Source organism: Idiotropiscis lumnitzeri, chromosome 14, assembly GCF_059441095.1.
Source record: "Idiotropiscis lumnitzeri isolate Australia: NSW breed Sydney's pygmy pipehorse chromosome 14, RoL_Ilum_1.0, whole genome shotgun sequence".
NCBI lineage: Eukaryota > Metazoa > Chordata > Actinopteri > Syngnathiformes > Syngnathidae > Idiotropiscis > Idiotropiscis lumnitzeri.
This window is the reverse complement of record NC_142404.1, coordinates 12,651,188-12,672,160: the sequence shown is the minus strand read 5'-3', so window position 1 is coordinate 12,672,160 and position 20,973 is coordinate 12,651,188. Positions and strand designations below refer to the sequence as shown.

General features: G+C 40.4%; 2 protein-coding genes across 3 annotated transcripts in view; both read left to right on the top strand.

Moving 5' to 3' along the window:
* The first annotated feature begins 2,064 nt into the window (after positions 1–2,064).
* On the top strand, positions 2,065–5,438 carry tmem177 (transmembrane protein 177). Its single transcript, XM_088315340.1, has 3 exons — positions 2,065–2,236; positions 2,869–3,105; positions 4,296–5,438. The coding sequence occupies exons 2-3, from the start codon at positions 2,905–2,907 to the stop codon at positions 5,025–5,027; spliced, it is 933 nt and encodes a 310-aa protein (XP_088171466.1). The 5' UTR covers positions 2,065–2,236; positions 2,869–2,904; the 3' UTR covers positions 5,028–5,438.
* Positions 5,439–6,668: 1,230 nt separating this feature from the next.
* Positions 6,669–20,973, top strand: part of ptpn4a (protein tyrosine phosphatase non-receptor type 4a) — a 54,655-nt gene continuing 40,350 nt past the window's right edge. The window contains exons 1-2 of one of the 2 annotated variants that reach the window (XM_088315046.1): positions 6,669–6,765; positions 6,862–7,203. The gene's annotated coding sequence lies outside the window, so the exon portion shown is untranslated. Of the gene's footprint in view, positions 7,204–20,973 lie in introns of both variants that reach the window. The other variant, XM_088315045.1, reaches the window with a different exon arrangement.

The window sequence follows — 20,973 nt, the reverse complement described above, 5'->3', positions numbered from 1 at the left end:
TTTGAACAAATAAATTTTATTAAAATATTGGCCCATGTCGGACAACCTTTTTATGTCATAGTTTTATTTAACTGGATTTTTCCTTTCAGTGACAGGACTGAGTATTTAACTTGTTGAAGCACGTTACAGTGATTAAACAAAGTATTTTAAATACAAACACATGACATAAAAATACTAATAACAATTTAGGTAACATGTCCGAGCCAAGATTTTCTTTTTCCTCTCCACTCTCCAAACTTTAAGTGTTGTACGGTGTGTTTCCTGTTTTGAATATTTTTGTTGTTTTTATATATACATATATAAATATATATATATAAATATATACAAACACCAAAAATTTTATCACACTTGATTATCCCTATTAAAACGTGCATATTTGAACATTTGCTTCATGGTGGTGGTTTATGTCAGTGTGCACTCGTGGTGAGTGCATATTTAAGTGCATGCAGCCATACAGAGGAAAGCTTCTCTGATGCACATGCATGTCCAGAAAGTAGTTTCATTAACCTCTCCGTTAACCTCTCAATGCTGTAAGATGCTCTCCGAAATCTTATGAGTACTCAACACAAGAACACCCCCCCACACACACCCCCACCCCCACACACGACCAAATTTCACCTGATCTTGAGGACAAAGGTTCCTTTTTTTTTGTCTTGGTTTATAATACCAAGGGGTTATTTCAAATGCCACTTATAAGTAGGTATGCTAAACGTAACGGTACCACACAACATTACAGTATGTTTTATCTCTCTGTCCCCCTCTCTCGCTTTCTCTCACATTCACACCTACATACACCTTCTCTTGCCTGTTTCCATGGAGACAGCATGTGAGGAGGATTTTTCCACTAGGATCAGCATATCTGATCTCAGTATATGTGCAAACATGTATATGCACATGGCATCCAAGTCATACTGCTAAAATTATCAGAAGGACACAATTATCCTTAACTAGCTCTGTACCTCCTCCTCTTTGGAACCTGAAGCGACCAGAGTAAGATTCGTAATACAATACTAAAATATACTTTCAGGAATTATAGACAAAAACTTCAATTTGGGGTTCATCAAATCTTAAATAGTTTTCCCATAATTCTTACAGTGCTTTAATATTTTAATCATTATTATTCTTATTTTTTAATGCATATTTGACTTTGAACTACCATCAACAGATGAAGACTACGGGAGATAGTCTTCAGTGCATATTAAAACCATGCTTGTTTTGGAAATTCTGAACTTTGCTCTTCTGGCACTGATTATTTTGTTCTTTTTCTCATGTCAGGCATTTTGGACGTCTTGCGTTGATGAACAGTTTTCTGTTCCAAGCGACAAACAACAAACATTAATTAACACTCACTAGAGAAAATTTACATTTTACAGGCCTTAATCTCAGGAGTGCAATCTTGCCTATGAAATGTGAAATTAAACAACTATGCAAATCTTTTATCTACTCATTTCTGAAAATGTATCTGTAAGCGAACTCTTCTTGACTTGTGCCCACTGTTATGTAACAGAGGGGCTAATTTACATAATACCCGTCATACGCCCCCATATTGAGTTTCTATGACTACTCAATGAATATCCAGTGCTGCTTTCAAAAGATTGTATCATCTGAGATACAATGGAGCAGAGGCATTATCATGCAGAAACACTAACATTGCCCACAGGTGCGACTCCCCTGCTCTCACGTTACGGCAAGAGTTATGCAGCTCTGCCTAACTTAATTGTTTTACATTGCGGAAAACTGAAAAATGTCTTCTTTATTGGTAATCTACGATGTGCAATCTGGCTATACACTGAGTAAGTAATAGCTGACTGTGTTTGGAAACCAAATATGAAGAAACATCTTCCCATATTAGGATGACGTTCAGTGCGACACAACACTTCACTAAAACTCTGATGAGCTTTCTGAAAGGCAACTTAATGTTGTGGCTTTCCAATGCTGAGTGATGACACAGCAAATGTCAATCGAAAACGATGAGTGACTATCTTGAAATGATGCGAGATCTTGCAACGCTTACTGTCCAAACAGTTGCTCACTGTCGTAAAACTGTCGCGCTGCAGTAGTCTGGGAGCGACGTCGATTTACGACCAGGTTGTGTTGTGTCATGGTTGCCATATCACATTCGTGCACACCTGTCCTTGAAATGATACGGGCAACATGATAGTTCTAAAGCATTTCTAAACTCTAAATGTAGTCGTCTTTTGCTGCGTGGTGTTTAATTTCTACAGAGCGAAATCATGTAAGTAAGCCCGCGAGCCGCCGTTCAGTGCAGTGTTGCATGTACAGTTTAAGCCATCAGTGAGTGTGTCAAGCTTTAATATCGTTATTCTGTAAGAAGTTTTGGTCAAAATTGAACAACCCAAGTTTATGTAGAAACGTGATGACGCCCCTAGCTGATGCTAACGCATTAAATAATTCAAGTAAGTATTTGCATACAAAGAGTGTAGGTTATTAATATAAAACAAAATAAAAAGTTAATTGCGGTGGTGACTGAGCATGCATTTATGTCAATTGCAATGACATATTGTTACGCCACTGCACAAACGACTTAATTTTGCACCGTTCGTAATCTCAAAATGTCATAATTAAAAAAAATATGTGCATGGGTATCACTTCTAGGCCATAAATAAAAAAAAAAAACAATCAAAAGACAAACAGTAGTAGAGTGATGATTGAGCGTTCCATGTTATGACGTACGTTTGTATGTCACAGTACATATGTGTATGAAAACCACTTGCAGGCTATATTTAAAAAAATAAAATGCAACAGTCACAGATAACAACAGCATGCAACCAAATGCTTACTAGCAACCAAGTCCTCTTCATTCTTAAATGATGCACAATATGATTCCACTGTCATCTGTCTTCACAGATTGTTCCCCCTAACGCTGACTTCGAAGACAAACAAATGGCTTCGAGCTTCCTCAAGTATGCGGTGCTTCTTCAAAAGTACAGAACTCCGCTGCTCCTGGCAAGCTGCGGTAGCGTCTTTGCGGCCAACATGTTCTACCACGTCTTCCCTGATGTGTCGTACCGCCAACTCTACCAGGCCTGGTACAAAGGAGAGGCAGCCATCCTGTCCGATAAGCTAGAAGTCCTTTTCCAGGAGGTACTGGATTAAACTTAGTTTTTATTTTTGGGGGGCTTTTTCCAAGTTATTATTCATATCTACAGATGGGGCAGATTTGGTGTATGTGTGTATTTCATACACAAGGCAACTTAATGTGCTTCACATAACAAAAAAGCACAACACCTAATAGCGTTTATAAACAATGCAAAGAGAACAAAAGTATCTTATTAAAATTACTAAGTTTATTGATTTGATTTAAATACATTTAAAAGCAAAGGAAAAAAAATAGCAATCCGAAATGACTAAAAGACCATTTAGTGAAATTTATTTTCAAAATGTTTCAAACATTTTAAAGGAATAATGAAAAAAACATGTTTTTTTAAGAATAATTTAAATGCATTTATACTTGGGGCACTTGTGAAAAATTATCTGGTAGTATCCAGTGAGTTTTTGGGAAATATTGATCATGTTCAAATTTTGATGCCGACAATAAAAAAACTGTTTGTGAACGTCTTCGCAGCCTTTAACGAACTCTGACGAAAAACAACATTTTCTATGTTGGCAAACACAAGCCTGCAGTTACCACCTTGAGGCAAAGTGGAATGAATTGTGAACATTTTAAAATGGCTGTCAGTGTTCACATAAAACCTTTATGCCTCTTCTTGGAATAAAAAAAGGTGAAATTTAAACCTACTGCGACAGCTAAGATGTATTTGTGTTTAATTATAAGTACTTGAAATAGCTCAGGTGTGCTACCCATTTAATCTGAGTTTTATTTTGTGTGTGGCACAGGGTGTGTAGACTTTTTATATCAACTACTTATTAGCTCTTCCTGTTGTAGCTACCTACATACGTAGCAAGAGCGGTCATTGAGGATGTTCCACATGTTCTGAATAGGATTGAGGTCAGAGGATGATACTGGCCAGTGGCCACACAATGAATTTTCCTCCCCCTAATATCCGTAGCAGCAACAGCTACAATGTTATCTTTTGTAGTGTGGGATTGTGTGCAAATGATTTTACTGCAGAAGGCACGGTTCTTCTTTTTATAGCGTGGCAGGAAATGATCTGCATGAAACTGCACATATTTTGCAGAGGTCGCGTTGACACTGTCAGGCTCTCTAAATGAGCCTGCCATCTCACTTCCCATTTTTCCACAAAGAGTGTCAAAGCAATAGAATAGATCCCAGTCACTTATTAAAATCTCTGTGTTGATCTTGTCATTTCTAGGTGCTAAAGGACTACAGTGTGAGCTCATCCAAGAACTTCTCTGCCTTCGCCTGCTTTGGTTTCCACCCAGTCAGCGCCGGTGTCCCATGGCTCCCCGCAGGGGCCCAAATTGGCATCCCGGCGAACTTCAACAGTACGACAGATGACCACAGTGGCATCACAAACCGCTCTATTTTCATCAATGGCAAAACAGTCGAGTGGGACAGTGAGATGGGCACGGCTCTCAAAGACTCCCTGGTGTTCTCCGTCCAAGCACAGAAATTCGCCATTGCACGAGAGGTGGCACGTTTGCAGTCGGGCGCACCCATTGTGACTGCTGCAATTGCCCCCTTTTGCCTGGGTGGCGTTTGGGTGTACAGCGTGGTGCTGAAGCAAGTGTTCAACCTTCACGCCGGGCCCGCTTTGTTGCGTGGAGCCGTGAACCTTGTGGCGCTGGGGCTCGGCGCCGTATCCTACATCCTCACCTCGGACGCCGTCGCCCAGTGGTCCGATTACAGCTCGGACCGGCGGGCCGCCGGGGTGTCCTGCGATTACGCCAAGGGTGGGGTGGAGTTTTACGACAAGATTCTGTCCAGAAACAAAACCCTGCGTGCGCTCATGGGACAGAAAGGAGAGGAGATGTATGCACCCAGCGGGAACTTGTTTCCCGCCAACATCCTTCAGCTCAAGCACACACCTTACACTTCAAGGAGGGAGGGTATCCTCTCACTAATGAAAATGGACAAGATTTAAGTTTACTTCTATATGAGTAGATTTTTAAGCAACAAAATAAACCAAACACCTGACTATTTTCTTATTTATTATTTTAAAAGAAATTCTCTCAGTTTAACAAAATGTGTGTGAACCTAAATATATCATTTCTTATCCTTTCTCCCCTTGTTGAGTTATATACAAATATCGACCGTCTACTAAAAATGCCCAATTATTATGCCTGCCTTGCCTAGTGTTTCTAATGTCCTGCAGTGAAATGACAACTTGTAAGTGCTGCAGTGCAATGAGAGAGAGAGAGAGAGAGAGAGAGAGAGAGAGAGAGCATTTTCGATTACATGCAGTCTTTTGTAGGTTTTTGAGTATTACATACAAAGCTAATGTGCCATCCCTCATGGAAAAGAACACTAATGCAATATATTCACCGTGCTAGTCCATTATTTCCCCTGTGGTCCTTTTTTCCCCTCCAGCATGGTGTGTCTCCACATATTCTTCTTTTCCCCACTCCTAGCCCCGGAAAACAACCTTAACTGAGAAAACAGCGCTTGAGTATGCTTACATTTGCATGACTGGCTAATTTGTTTAGTGATAATCATCTTAATATCCATCTCGGTGGGACCTTGGAACTCATCACGCCACACTCCCCGAGGTCATCCGTCTGCATATTAACAAGGTTCCGATATGTGTTTTAATTACATTTCTCGTCAGGTACCCCGAGGATTCAACTAAATATAGCAGCTTGTAATGAATAATATTGCGGAATGGATACTTTGGTCTACTGGATAGTGTGTCTACTTCACAGTTTGCGAGTTCGTCGTTTGGATCTTGGCTCAGGCCTTCCTGTGTGGCGTTTTAGTCAATAGTCAAACGGCACTATGCATGGGAATTCCCAACATGTCACTGCGGTGTCGACTCTTTGGTCATTGATAATGACCAATGCTGCTGTTATTCAGGAGCTGTTTGATCTCAAAGCCATAACGGCTGGAGCCATTTAGGAGGTCCGAGACATTTGAAGTTACACAATTCTGTTTCATTCTGGGGTGGAAATGCCATGTTAAGCATGAAGTATAATAAGCCTGACTCGGCTTTGAATTGATGCAAAACAAAATAGAGCAACGCAAGGCTGTCACTTAATTATTGTGGCTTAATCCGTCATGTGTGAGTTGCTTTGGGATGTTCCCATCGGCAACAGTGGGCTTACTGTCTCCTCTTCATCATCTTATACTTCATAGTGTGCCATTGAGAGCAAGTATAAAGGCCCATTGTCTTGCTCTAATGCACTGGCTGCTATTACATTGGGCGCCACATGAGGCCACTCCAGCCCACATCAGGACGTGTCCTCTTATACAAGAAATATGAATTACACGGCGGCTAGTCGTAAATATGTGAATGAATACACGTGGGGTCATTAGTATTCATTAAAAACAAATATGAATAATAATACGAGAAAAAAAATATTCTAAAATGGATCCTAAACGGCCATATGTGAAATGGGGTTACACAGTACTGTAACGTCCCCTTGTAATGAACGACAATGTAGCCCCAACATCCGGGTCTCGTGAGGAGCTCCATACATAAAAGGATTATGCCTATTTACCTGGGTGCGCTCCATAACTACCATCGCGCCTCCCGCTTTTGTTGCCCCGCCTCCACGCGCTCCAATTGCGCCATTACGTCGCCGTCACCGCTGCTGTGTCGCTCCGATGAGCAGCTGCAGTGAGACCGAGCGAGGCTGACAACAACGAGCAAGCGCACGAATGAAGTCAGAAACGCAACATTTTGGGGTTAAATCGACAGTGATTTTCTTATAATATCATCAGTGTATTGATTTTTTTTGGGGTATTTTCGTCCGTTTCAGGTTCTCATCTTGAAATGACTGATACCGTTCGCGTCTAGCCAATGCTTACTGCGGGGGCTCGCGTTTTGTGGATTATCATCCGTGGCTGCCGAAGCATTGGTGGCATGGTCACGGCCGGAGGAGGCCCCTCTCTGCCGGATGGATGTGCGTGAGGCAGAGGCAGACTGTGACCACTTGTAAAGACGGACCGTCCGTAGAAATGATGCCCAGGTCTCGTCGGCATCCGCGGGCGAACTCCTCTTGAATGTTCGGGCTTCGTCGCCCTACCCACAAAGACAATTTCCTCACACGGCGAACATATAATTCATTGAAAACTGGACGCCCCCGGAGCAGTTTATGACGGTAAGAAAAAAAACCCTACAGGTTTTAAAAACTATTTCTCAACCCTCTTTACAGACAGCTGACGTTAGCTAGCATAGCCGGCTAGCTCGACGCTGTCACTTTTGCTCCAAGTTGCTTCGCGCCGCGAAATAATTCCGTTTAACATTATGTTAACGCTTCCCCGAATGGCCCAATGTACCGATTTTTTTAAATGAGTGGTATGTCTTAAATGTATAATGGCGTGATAATACTCATCTAGTTTGTAGCCCCCTTGTTTGCTAACATCGCTTTTCCCATTCAACACATCGCAGTTCCTTCTTACAGCCACCAAACACCCCAAAATGATCAATTATCCGCATTGTTGCATCGCATTTATTCCCCATTATGAAGCATTCCTTGCCCTAGCGTTCCGTGTGTTCACATAAATGTCCCCATTCGTTAATAGGTCATTCATTGTAACGTTACAAGTGTACAATAAGCCCCTTTAATGACAGCCCGGTTGGTGGTGAATAGAGTCAGTTGTATGTCTTTAAATATGGCGCACATTGATTTGAAGAATACGAAAACGAATCAACAATTAACGAGCGCTTCATGCTTATTTATGCACCTCCAAAACTACAATATGGCGATGGGAGACCGTGACGATTAAACTATGTATTTCCATTCATTTGGAATCATTATGGCTTTTATGTCAACCATTGTCTTAATACATGTCGTTCTTTTCATTAATTGCATAGAACAGCTGCTCATCAAACAGTCGTGCGATCTTCAGTAATAATGAAGCATGCATGCGATCGAGGCGTCCTCCTTTTTTTTTTCTCGATGACGTAATCCTCCACCATCCGTGCCACATCTTTTGGGTCGCAGTCGGCCCCTCTGCTGCCTGCTGCAGCTGATATCATATTCATATCATATCTGCTCCTGCCGGTTTGTGTGAATACACAGCCCTCGCTTTTTATTGCATTTGCACAACCTTGAGTTTTTGGTCAGGATTCATCCTTCAATGGAGGGTTACTAGATTATTGAGCAGTCATATCTGGGATGTGTTTTCCTCCGAAGCAGCCACTGTGTGATTGGGGATCAGGGATCAGTAAAAGAGGTGTCTCTGTCCACTCCCAGCCCCCATGCTGCTAAACAGTGTAGACTAGAGGACAGGTTCCCAAGCTTTTTAGCACCACGGACTGGTTTCACATATTTTGATGGAGCAGTATAGGAACAAATGCAAACAAAATATTTAACATAGAACTCATCATAATACTGAATTTTGTTCGCAATATATTTTTGTGCTCTTTTGAAGATGCCACTCGATGTCCGACAGGCACAAGGGTCTTTTGTGGTGTTGATGCCAGACAAAGCAGGGTGTTAAACTTAACAAGATGATTCAGAGAAAGGTCAGATCATTGTCGGCAGTGGTGGAGGTTAACAGCTGATCAGCAGGTAACCCGTAAGCTGCTCAACTTAAGGTAGAGTGAGTGGCCAACTAAAGATAAAGCATCGTTTGCAACATATGTATTTAAGAAGTCTGTTAAAAAGTGGATTCAAATATCTAATAGAAGAGTAGTAATTGTCGTATTTTTTTGATGTTGTAAAGTGGTGACATACATCATCATTCTTGAACTTCTAATGTGTTTTTTTAAAAAAACAAAATTTACTATGAGACATTTAAAGGGAATGCAAGATGAGTTTGAATCCCACTATACACTTTACACACCTATTTTTTGTCTTGCTGAAATTAGTACTCATGCAGGTGAATGACTGCACACCTTGCTGTTGTTCAAACGGCAAGTCTGGCTATTGTAACCATGGTGACCAGGGATGGATCTCATTCCTTGCGACCAGAACAGAGCCCAGAGTAAGCGAGACCAGCAATATAATATACCAAATTAAAAGTCTTGACTACTTTTGACAGTGCACACTTACTAATATGATAATAAGGCATGCTAAGAAATAAAGTGCAGGCGGTTTTAATAACGATTTTGTTTAAAAAAAAGATATTTTTTTCTTATTGGCTTGTTTATTTGCGATTTAAAGAAATATTTTATAAAGTTGTATTATTGTATAGACTTCCTTGTTATTAAAACAACCACGGTGCAGATGCAGAAATGGCAAACATGCAATGTCCTGTGCTTTGCTGTTCATGAATGGATGTTCCATTCCGCTGCCCTGGAAGTCCTTCAGTATCGCGTTGGTTGGTTAGCCCCCAATTTAGAGTAACTGGCCACCGTCATGTGGATGTGACCTATTAGTGTGAAGATCTTCAAATGATTCATGTGAGATGACATACCTGCTTTCTTACAAAGCCTGCCGCCTCACATGCTTAGTACGACCCAGATGCTTCCGATTAGATTTCCTGTGGTGATGACCCAGCTATTGTTGTCCTAGCATATGTGACCTTGCCATGAGAAACATACATGTTATACGCATACATGTGTGCTTAGTAAGCTGTGATAAGAAATGGATGAAGATTTTTATTTATTTATTTTTAATAGAGGCATGGAAAGATTCTGTGATTAAATGGGGGGGGGGTAGTTTACATATTAAACAAATAATAAATTGTTAGTTGCAGCCCTATTTTTCTTTTTTATTGTGGTTTTGCAGCATTCATAAAATATAAACACTAAACCTTCTCACTGCCATTTTTTTTTATGTCCTGGAATAGATGCGACGGTAATTTGATTTGATCACCTTCTTCATATTTACTGATTAAACAGTTCTATCCGAATTGTCCGTTTATTTTCATTCCAATGTCTGACCTGCTTGGTTTTTAAATCATCTGCGAACTCTTGATAATAAATGATCATGTTTTGAATGATTCACTTTAGTTGGCAGCACTGCAACGTCGGTGTTCAAATCATAAACATTGGCCCTTTCTTACAGTTTTAAGTAAGGGTTTATACACGGTTGACTAGCGCTTGATTGGTTATTTGTTTCAAATGCACGTCTGGACTAATTTCAGATGGAGTGGTGTTTACCTTTAAGAGCCCTTCATTTATTTGACTGGGACCAGGCTTCCTTTGACCGTTGCCGTCCGCTGGTGACAGCCTTGTCAAAGAGCAGCCTGTTCATGTTTAACCAAGTGGACCAGCTGCCTGTCCATCCAACTGGAACCCCCCGGAAAGCTTGCAGGCCAGTCTGGAGTTGGGAGATCTGTGTTTGCAGAGCTATTGATAGACCCATTTTTGTCTGATTTACTTTGAAGTGGCTGAACAACACCAAAGCGAGCTTTTGGCTAGTTCCTTGAGCCTAGTTTCAAATTGATCCTTGAGCGCTGCGCATCTTGTGACTGTAATGATATGAAATGTGGCCTAGCTTGGCAAATACCGGTGGAGCACATTGATTACTCTTGTCGTGATTCAAAGTCCTTTCCTGGCCCACCAGCGCTGCTCACATTCAACCAGACTAGCTGCCGTTAACTGTTCAGCCAGATGCCTCAGAGAGAGTCGGTTGGTCTGTGGTCAGTCTTTCTGTTGGTCTGTTGATGAGGCCACACAGTTAAAATAGTATTTCAACTGACACAACATGAGCACAATCTAAAACTGGCCTGTCACTTGAATGGATACAATGTTTATATATAGCGAGACATACTCGTCCGACATAGATTGCATCATTTCAGTGAGGTTTACCATATTCTGGTGGATAGCTTAGAAAGGCAGTAAATCTTTAAGAGTTTATAGTTGCTTAGGCTCTTTTACAGAGAACTTGATATGAATGCCTTTTTCCACAGATTATATTAGGGCTGTAAACTGCCAGGTACCAGAATCTCTATAAAATTCTTACTACATTGTATAATCTTAAGGATGAGATCTTAAATTTCATATACAACATTTTGTACGACTATATGTACAGTTGACATTGCTGTCAAAAAGATGGCGTAGTTCTGCCAGTTTGAATAGAACTGAAATAAATGTTAGTCATTTAATATTGGTCTATTGATGACCAAGAATGAAAAAGAATGAAGACAATATGGACTGAGGGTGGGATTGTACGTGTGGACTGTGTATTTCCCTTTTTTCTTAAAACGTACGCTGATACAGCATCATACGCCTCATTTGAATTTTTAATTGTACATGCCTTATTTGTTATAAACTATAGTCACTCTCATGACAAGCCAATATTTCTGAGCCCGATAATTAGAAATGTCTAGCAAGGTGAGACAACATTGTTCCATATCCTTCTTTAACGCTTGTTTTTTTTTTTTTTTTTAATGGTTGTTCACTCACATAGTTTTAATCAGACCAACAGGAAAACACCTTGCTGATACCTATTCAGAGAAAATTGTATTCATCAGCACTGTATTTACTGTAATGCAATAATCCCATACGATGTCTTATTCTGATGTTTCAAGCCCAACCCCCACATGTACACACCTCAGGTATGTAAGTAGAGCTGGCCTCCAATTCTTTACTCAGGAGTTGTACTCCAGTGCTAGTTTTGACTTGTCGTCTGCCAATTTTGCCTTGCAACAACATTTAGGAAGTGGAGAACAGACACGTCTACATTTAGGAGCACATACATCGAGAATGTCTAAAAAGTGTTGCACTTCGTCCAGCCCTAATTTGCTCCGTGTACATCTGAGCCTAGCATGTTCAATTTTTTTTGTTTTTGAAGCAGCTGTTATACTTGTAGTCGGAATACCAAGAGAGGTCAAAGCTCACAGTTGCTTCCGTACTGCTGGTCAGAGCCAGGGATTCTTTGCTTTGTCCTCTTTTGAGGCGCACACGCTATTGCTGTTGCTTTTTGTGTGATTGGACATACAGAAAGAAGGAGGTATTCGGATTGTATATCTGCATCTGTGGACTGGGAGGATGGTGCTACATAAACCCTCTGAGGAAGGAATGATATACAGTGCAAATAGGACAGGACAGGACAGGACAGGACAGGACAGAGGTAGTGAGCGAGGCAGTGTTAATGTGTGATAATGTGCTAAATAATAATCTTGTTTTGGTGAGAAGGCCAATGAAACAAACAACATAAATTGAGAGATTTTTAGGCTAATTCCCTGTTGTGCAGACGTTTTTTTCCTCTCTGATCTTTGGAGGAAATTGTCGGTGCAGACAACTGTAAATGTTAAACCTGTTCAATATTTACAATCACGTCACACTGTTTGGTAACCATACTTTTTCAGTGCTGTCTCTCTAACTCTTCTTTAAGAGTAACAGCTGGCTAAAGTTTGTGCTTTACAAACCATAAATTAGCAGAACCAATTCCTACTAAATGTGTACGTACTTCCTGCCACTTTGGACCCGTTTCCAATTTGCAGCTGCATCTTGGCTCCTAACCATTCTCCAGACACTGCTATTTCTGGGATATCTAACACAGTAAAGCTATTCTTACGCGACTCTTTGTGTGGAAGGAAGCATAAACAATTCTGCATCCAACTTTAACACTGAAACAAACAAAACATGGTTAAATCATTACACTGGGAAATTGCTTTGATTTCATGCAAAGATTCTGGCTTCTATTTTGTGATATCCGACGTTGTTGTGCTGGTCATGGCTAGTCCGATTTGTTCAGGTCAGATTTTGAAATGTCAATTTACTGTGCACATCAGATTTTGCCAGTGCTTCTCAATTATCTTCTGTTACGCCCCCCTAGGATGAAGAAAATAATTTGCACGTGTGACAACTCTCCGCTGCGACCATAAATACTATCATTTGTCTATAAAATTATTACAAGTGCACAATATCCTTATTAACAGAAAAGAATAATAGACACAAACAATGAATTCTGTTTCTGTTCCACCGTTAAATATTTTTCCATGACAACTCTTAAGTGTTTCTTCACTGCTTTTAATATCTCCTGCTCTATGGTGTGTGTACACTTGCTGGATGAAAAAGAAATCTGCACCTTAGAGCCAGAGGTGGCCGCAAGTCACTTATGTGCAAGTCTCGAGTCGCCAACCTTCAAGTCCTAAGCAAGTCCCATGTTACTGTGGGGGGAAAAAAAAGTCGAGTTGCCACCAAATTTCAAGCAAGTCACAAGTCTAGTCATACCATCTTGCTTAGTCCCAACAAATATCGGAGTGAACATTTATGAAGAAATTCAATAATCATAACACTGACTGGTACATTTACACCGCCGAACGTAAATAAACAACTGCTGAGATCACGAATGAATATATTGCACAGAATTGTAGTTGGAACAAGTTGCATTTCAAACTCAATTTAGCTCAACTTTGTTTCTAACAGAACTATGCCATTTCAGTTTCCCCCCCCCCCCCACCATGAATGTGACATAACTGATACAACTCAATTGGAACTTTTTTGAGAAGGAAAGTAAAACTTAATGAATGTGCATATCCTTTCATAACTATTGAGGTGGCAGTATTCAGAATTAAACTCACACTAAATGGGAGTCTGCCCTCACCCGACACCCTTTAATATGCCACTCAAATTTAAATAATCAGACTTTTTCCCCCCTCCACAACCGACTGTTAGCAACATGCTACTTTACTACTTTTGCGGTCAGCAGTTGGCGTCTTTATATTTTAAACGCATAGGAGCTATTATAGAGTGCACTTTGCTTCACACCGTAAGGGGAGAGTCGCCTGGGGCGTCTTTCGTGTTACTATGTCAACCGAACCGCAACAGTGCAAACAAACTGCTCGGACAGTTTTCATTTGTTACTTAGCAGAACTTACATGATCACAAGTTCACAATCACATCTTGGTATTGCTAGCATAATTGTGTGTCATCTCACCTGTTGAGTAGTGACGAATGAAGTTTGATGTTGTTGTTGTCGTCTTCAATCTTTGAGCATTTTGCAAACTTCTTCGCCAACATAATCCATGAATAATCCTCCGAGCTACTTCCATCGCTGTTGATGTTCAGTTTTGCGCCTTCCCCCGAGCAAGTGCGCTGCAATGCTGACTAGATTGCCAGGTTGGCACGAATGAAATAAAACCCCTATTTTGATTTATTTCGTTCTTGCTTTCTTTAAAAGGCAAACTGTTAAAACGAAGAAGCCTATGTTGAGTCAGTATAGGTGTCAAGTCATTCACAAGATTTGGCAAGACATTCACAAATCCTAATGACCACTTTGAACAACACTCCTAATAATTCTCCACTTTCTTGTTGGCAACTTGGGCTACCGGCCTCCCTCCAATTTAAACCCACCGCTTGGGGGCAGGAGTAATGTTCACCTTCAGGTTTCATTAATTCATTAATTGCCCGTTAAAAATTTGGTTGATTTGTGTTAAATTGATTCTTAATTAATTGTCTTACAGCTTCTTAAGGCAAGAGATAATAAAGTATTTGACTGCCAACCGTAGATTGGCAGACGTCAATACAATTTGTGGAATATGAGTTAAGCAGCAGAATCCACTTGTTTTTAGCCCTCTCAGGAGGCGGCCATTTTGTCACTTCTCTCGACTGAAAACGACGTCACAGGGCTCAGGTAACGACCATTCATGGCTTGATTGTTTTCTGAAACTTTCTGATTTTTTGGGGTTGATTGCCCCTATAACGACTAACGTTGTGAGTATAATTCATAATCTAGTCAGTTAATGCCCCACTTGAATGACTCACCTTTTCTGCTTGTAGTAGAAATGCACTGCTCTTAGAATTTTGCTTCTTTAAACGATGACAAATACTAAAGTAGAACGTGTGCGTGCATGTGCACATTAACATTTGAACAGTGCCTGGAACTAAGACGGTTTCTGGCTCATATTCCTTCACTCCATTGATCTGTTTGTTATACTGTGTGTTGGACAGCCTTGAGTTTGGAGCCGCTCATGATGGGAAATCAAATTGGTGGCATTGGTGTGATTCAGGTCGTATTTGTGTATGTATAAACGGAGTGTGTGTGTGTGTGTGTGGGAATGAGAGTACAGGACGCGTAGGGGAAACTGGCAGCCTCGCTGTGGGGCAGGCTATCAGGACTTGAGGCAGCAGGGAGGGATAATAACAGAAGCTGTTACATTCTTGCGGTTTCACTGATTTCAGCGTGAGGCGGGGGGCCGGCTTTGGCTGACTCACGGCGGGTTCTGCCTGCTCTCTGTCCGTCCCTGCGCCATCAGAAAGCCGCTAAGAAAGAGGACAATGCAAAAGAGTTTTGAGCACTTTATTACGGGACACATCATGGGGCATTTTTGCGCGACTTAAGCGTTAACCTAGCAGCTGATTAACAGTGGTTAACCGACTTATAATTCTACTTTATATATTTTTTTAGGTCATGTTTGTTCCTCAGGCTGATTATGGGACATTCTTAGAAGCTGGAGAATGTTTTTTTCAGCAGAATGTTTTAGTACAGTTGCACTCTGTTCTTTTTTTATAATTTTTTTTTTACTGGTGATAAACTATTGTTGCATAAAGGAGGCCAGCTGATATTAAATGGAACGGAAATCTTCTGGAAAGAAGATTCCCTTAAATATCAGATGTTAGACTTCAAACCATTATCTTGTGTGACGTCAGCAAACCTCACAGCTGAAGGATTACCTCCACATCTTTTGTTGTTGTTTTATTTTCTCTTGGAAGGATTACAGTGATGGGCAATGGGAAAAGTGTAATGATAGAAAAACAGAAAGGAAACTGGCTGGCTGCACACTACAATGTGAGCTTTACATTTATTATGATGGCCTTTTAGCGTACATTTTCACATTTTCGAAGGCTTTATTATATGCATTATATGTATGATAGATTTTCTGTCAGACTTTTGGATGATGTCACTGTTCTCGTGTCTGTTCTATGTGCGTACTTTGAATGTCTTTTTTCATCATTCCATTATGTTGACTTTCAGTAGTCCTGGGTGTTTCTTTGTTGGATTAACGTCACATTTTCTTGCACAGTAATAAGTCCGTTTCATTGGTTCGCCTACGTTCCGCTCAGATGTTGCACTAATCTGGTGTAAAGTCAGATTAATCCGAAACAGGCGCCTGCCTACACCCGGCGATGTCGAACCCATTTGCTGTGGACCTATAATGCTGTTTTCTGTAAATTACTGAGCATCATATTTGGATGGACATCAGGTGCATAGTAACTCCTATAATATCACAGGCACATCTAACTCTTAGACACAATCATATTTTCGACATAAAAGTAGGTGTTACATTTCAGTTGTGCAAACAAAACAATGAACATGCATATCCACATGATAATCCACAACAATATGAGAGAATTTTCCACTGTCCTTATGATCAGACTTTACTCTGGCCATAGTCAGACTTTTTCGAGTCAATGTTGACGAAGCTCATTAGAAGCCATGCAGTGTTTGGTGTCAAAGCTGTGCCAGCTCTGATAAAATAAAAGCCGTACCTCTGAGTAAGGACTTTGGCCCGGTTGAATGATGCCAGCAGAAATAAAGCTTTGCTAAGAAAGCCCGGTGCTGGGAGATTTGTATCAGCTGTTTGAGTTTATCACATTAAGCTGTGCATGCACCTTGTAATTTGCATGCTGCAAATTGTGGCCAATAATCAGGATTACTCCAGACACAAATTTCTTCTGTTTAAGTACAGAAAAAAATGCTTTGTCTGCATTTTTTTTAACTGGTGGGTAGAAACGGAATGCAAGGTGGTTTTCAGGTAAGCCCACGCTTTCCTGTTTTGGGCCTTTTTACCCATCAAAATGTATTCCACCCACATTCATTTCTTCACCTTCAACTCTTTGTCCAACCAGTGGTAAAAAGACATGCCCTCAAACCCTTCCCACATAATTCTGTTATTTTATATGGGCTTACACATGAACATAACCTTTTTTTTTAATCCTAAACCAAAATGTGTACTGATTCTTTGTTTTGAATCACCACGGTTGCCACAAACAATGTTGTTATTCAGTCCTAAGTGTAACTATTGAAAGAAAAATCATCAATATCCACAGACAGATACACAAGAATCAAGATGCAAACACTTCAATATTTGTTTTCTATCTGTAATCCTAGTGCAATCATCAAACTTTAACTAAAATGTCAGCAGAAACCAAGTGTTCGTGTCGTGGTCATCTTTGGCGATATCTGTGTCACACTAGGTACTTGCCAAAAAACTACACTGCACTGGATCTTGAGACTTGACTGCACCGACAAGTCCACATGTCGATTCTTTCCCCACTCGGCAATGGCAGTTATAAATTGAAGTTGATTATTCGCCAATTACATTTTGGCATTAACACGAACTTCTTGCTGAAATCAACAGGTCGGTAATTGCAGCAAACTAGCAGCGGTGGCTCAAGCCTGTGCAAACATTTGACTAAAAATGACTATGACGTGCAAAATATGCAAGTCTATCCTCAAATATAACAAATGCACACGCATCTGAGAAGGCATCTGCTAACGCCAGCTGATGAACAGCCTCAAAGCCTCCCCTCAGCTATCAGCAAATTCACCAAGCAGCCTCCCGAAGCTGTGAAAAGACAGATAATATTCTGGAGCTTCTGCTTAGACTCACTGAAAACAAGCAGTGGTCGATCAATAACCACTTTCCTCTTCTAAGTTAAATGTTGACGATGTTGTTGTGTTTGGAGGAGAAAATGAGCAAAGACGTGATCAATTAATTTATTATTTTTCCAATTCTGCACGCCTCTTATTAATGTATAATTTTATATGAGTTGTAGTGTATGAATGACTGGCAACCAGTTCTCGCCTATAATTCACTGGGATTGGAACCAGCCCACTCACGGCCCTATTGAGGAAATCGGTCCAAAAAAAAAAAAACAAACTAGATGAGTTTTGAGTGCTTTGATAAAATAACAAACAGAACACACAGTCACATAAGGCTTGGGACGACCCGTATGGCCTCCGAGGATAAGGCTGTAGATGAAAGCTGCATCTACATTTTGACACTTTGTCCCGACCTCATTCTATTTCTCAGAAAAGAGCTAGATTAGGCTATTCCGAGTTTCCAAGAAAGATGTCTATAGTTTAAAGCAGGTGGTCAAAATAGGACAAACTTGGATGAGATTATTTTTGATTTTGCATTTGCCTGAGCACCAACCGTGTTTTAGGACTACTGCATTACCTTAACGGTGGAAAGGGATAATGGAGGAAAAGTAAACCATGCCGTAATTGTGTTTTTGATATCATGATATATATTTGCCAGAATGCAGGACTATTGGTACACATACGGTCAAGCTTCAAGATATGAGTTGAATTCCTTCAGTGACCATGCTCATAACTCAAAGCCATCTTTAGTTCATCTTCCCCCCCAAAAAACAACAAAAGAATGTGTTTTTAATAAGGACAATAACATGGTGTTCTTGTGGTTTAAAAAAAAAACAAAACATCATAATTAATTTATTGCAGCTCCATCTGGTGTGTGTGAATTGACCACTGGGCGGTAGTATAATGAAGTTAAGCAGCCTCAAACAAAGACGTTTTATAACCTCTATAAGAGATGCAGATTTTCACAGAAGTTAATGAATACATGCCTTTGTGTATTGTTGCATTGTTTGTCTACATGTGTTGCTGCACAGTTGGTGTTCAAGTATCCATTTTTAAAGCTTGATAACACCACCACATTGATGCTACGCGTTAGTCTGTCTATGGTGTTTCCCATTAAGCGTTAGCATTACGATAGCTGACATTAACTCAGGTATGTGGTAAGTTTAAGCACATGCAGTTTGTTTCATGTTTATTTAGAGAGTAAACATCAACTAGGAGTGGCAATAAACAGGTCAAAGGTTGAAGCCTCTGTTTGAAGAATTGTTCACTATCTACAAAACATTGACGTGTTGTGATGGGACATGAGTTGTCTGCCAACATACGGTGCTTGCATCGCCAATTTCCGCTTGCAAGCCAAAGCAAAGAATTGTCCGAATGGTATCTTCAGTCTCAAGGCATGAATGGTGTAAACACTCGGCAAAACTATTATGCATTGTGGTCTTGCTATTATTGTGGTGTAAATCTTGGTTCACTGTCAAGCGTTTGGAACTGCACCACAAAGGATTTAAATGTTACCACAAGAAGTACTGCAAGGTGTAAGTTTAGGTAAATGAGGCTGGGAACTGGAAACACAACCCCTGCTAACATTTGAATGTTAGGAGTCAGCAGGAGAGAGACAAAAGTGGAGGAATGTGCTGCTTTAATCAACCCTGGATCTCTTTCTGTTTTGTGTTTCTACTATACATGCCATACGTATTTTGTTGTGCTGGCATGCTGCATTTGAAAGTAGCGATTTCCTTTTCGTCTTCCAACGCTCATGTTGGCTGACCTGTAAGCAACTGCCAATAAAGGCTATACAGTATATCAGACCAAACATAGCGGCGACATTTGCTCTAGGGGCAACTTCATAAATGGCAGAAGCCCGACCCATTTAATATTAGCATTCCTGCAAATGTAAGAGTATGCTTTAGCATCAGACGTATGTTCTAATCAATGAATCCAGGTCGGCTGACGCATGCTTTTCATTCATGCATGTACAGAGGGACATTCCGTACGGATGCTAGTTCAAGCTTGATGTTTGTGTAGGTGTGTAATGTATTTGAAACTCAAAGTGGAAGCCCTAACATAACTTGTCTGCCTTCTGCCTGGCTTATCTTATTTTCAACTTATGCCCCCATGGCCAAATGAGATCTTGTGCACAACTATTTTAAGCAGGGTACACGCCCACAAAGATTTTTAAGACCTTAACCAAAGAAGCTATGCGAGCTGTTAGACTATCCAATAACTGCATTGCAGTGGTACATATGTAGTTTTAATCAAAGCACTTGCCAGTGAACTAAGAAAACAAAAAGAATAATTGAAATCGTAGAACTGTTCAAGTAGTCTGATGTTAAGGTTGCCTATCGCATTGCTGTGGTAAATGATTAAATGATTTCAGGCTATAAATTGCCATTCCCACTTTAAGTTTATACTGTGAATTGGTAGTTGCGAGGTTTGCGGCCACCATTTAGCGCTCATAAGTTACACAGTGTGTAATTACTCAAATCCCATATGATAAATTAGGAACGTCCACTAGCTCCATGCTAGCCCACAATGCAAAGTGCCATTTATTGGCTAAACAGATCACCAGCAACACAGGCACACAGAGAATATAATGATACTCACATCTGTATTATACTGCGTCCTGTTGGTCATCATTTGTTTTAATTGTGAAACTATGAGTCATTGTCTTTATAGAATAAGAAAAATAAGCATTCATTGAATCATAGTCCTCTGAATTTGAATCTGATCAAGTGGCTTGTAATTCCCTGCACGTTATATTCTTGCTGTCTTTATGGGGTCGGATTAGGCCTGTGATGCCTTTACGCACTAAAAAAATGAAAACATTACAAATAATGGAAATTGTGCATCAAGAGTTGGGTGCAAACTCAGTTTAATATTTTTTGTTTGCTTTTGACACATTTCGTCTTTCTTGGAAAATTTCTAAAGCATACTGAGTTAGTTGGTAGGGTTGAAAGTTGGCTAACCCGTCACATGATTGCTTGAACCCTACCATGGATCATCTAAGCACCTGATACAAATGAATGATTTTTTTTCTCCAATATTTCCGTGCACTGAAGACAAACTCTATGTAGGTATATGTTTTAGGCCTGTGTACTCCACGCTATACTGAACGCCACCTCAACCTTTCGTGAATTTTAAGGCTAGCTATCGTGATTTCTTTAATCAGTTTGTTCAAATCCCTGTCCCTTATTCAGTGCGCTAGGAAACTTTGCTTCCGCTTACTGAGGAAATTATAAAAAGTATTATTGTTGGCTCTGAGGTCCTCAATGGAGTTATAGTCTTCCCACTAAACCTTGCAAGTTCCACTGCTTGGCAGTTTCTTTTGGTGTGCGTGCCGGCGGCTTGTTCATTGTCTATGTGGAAGTTTACAAGTTAAATGTGACTTTCTGGCGGATATAGACAAACCCACAATGATGTGCC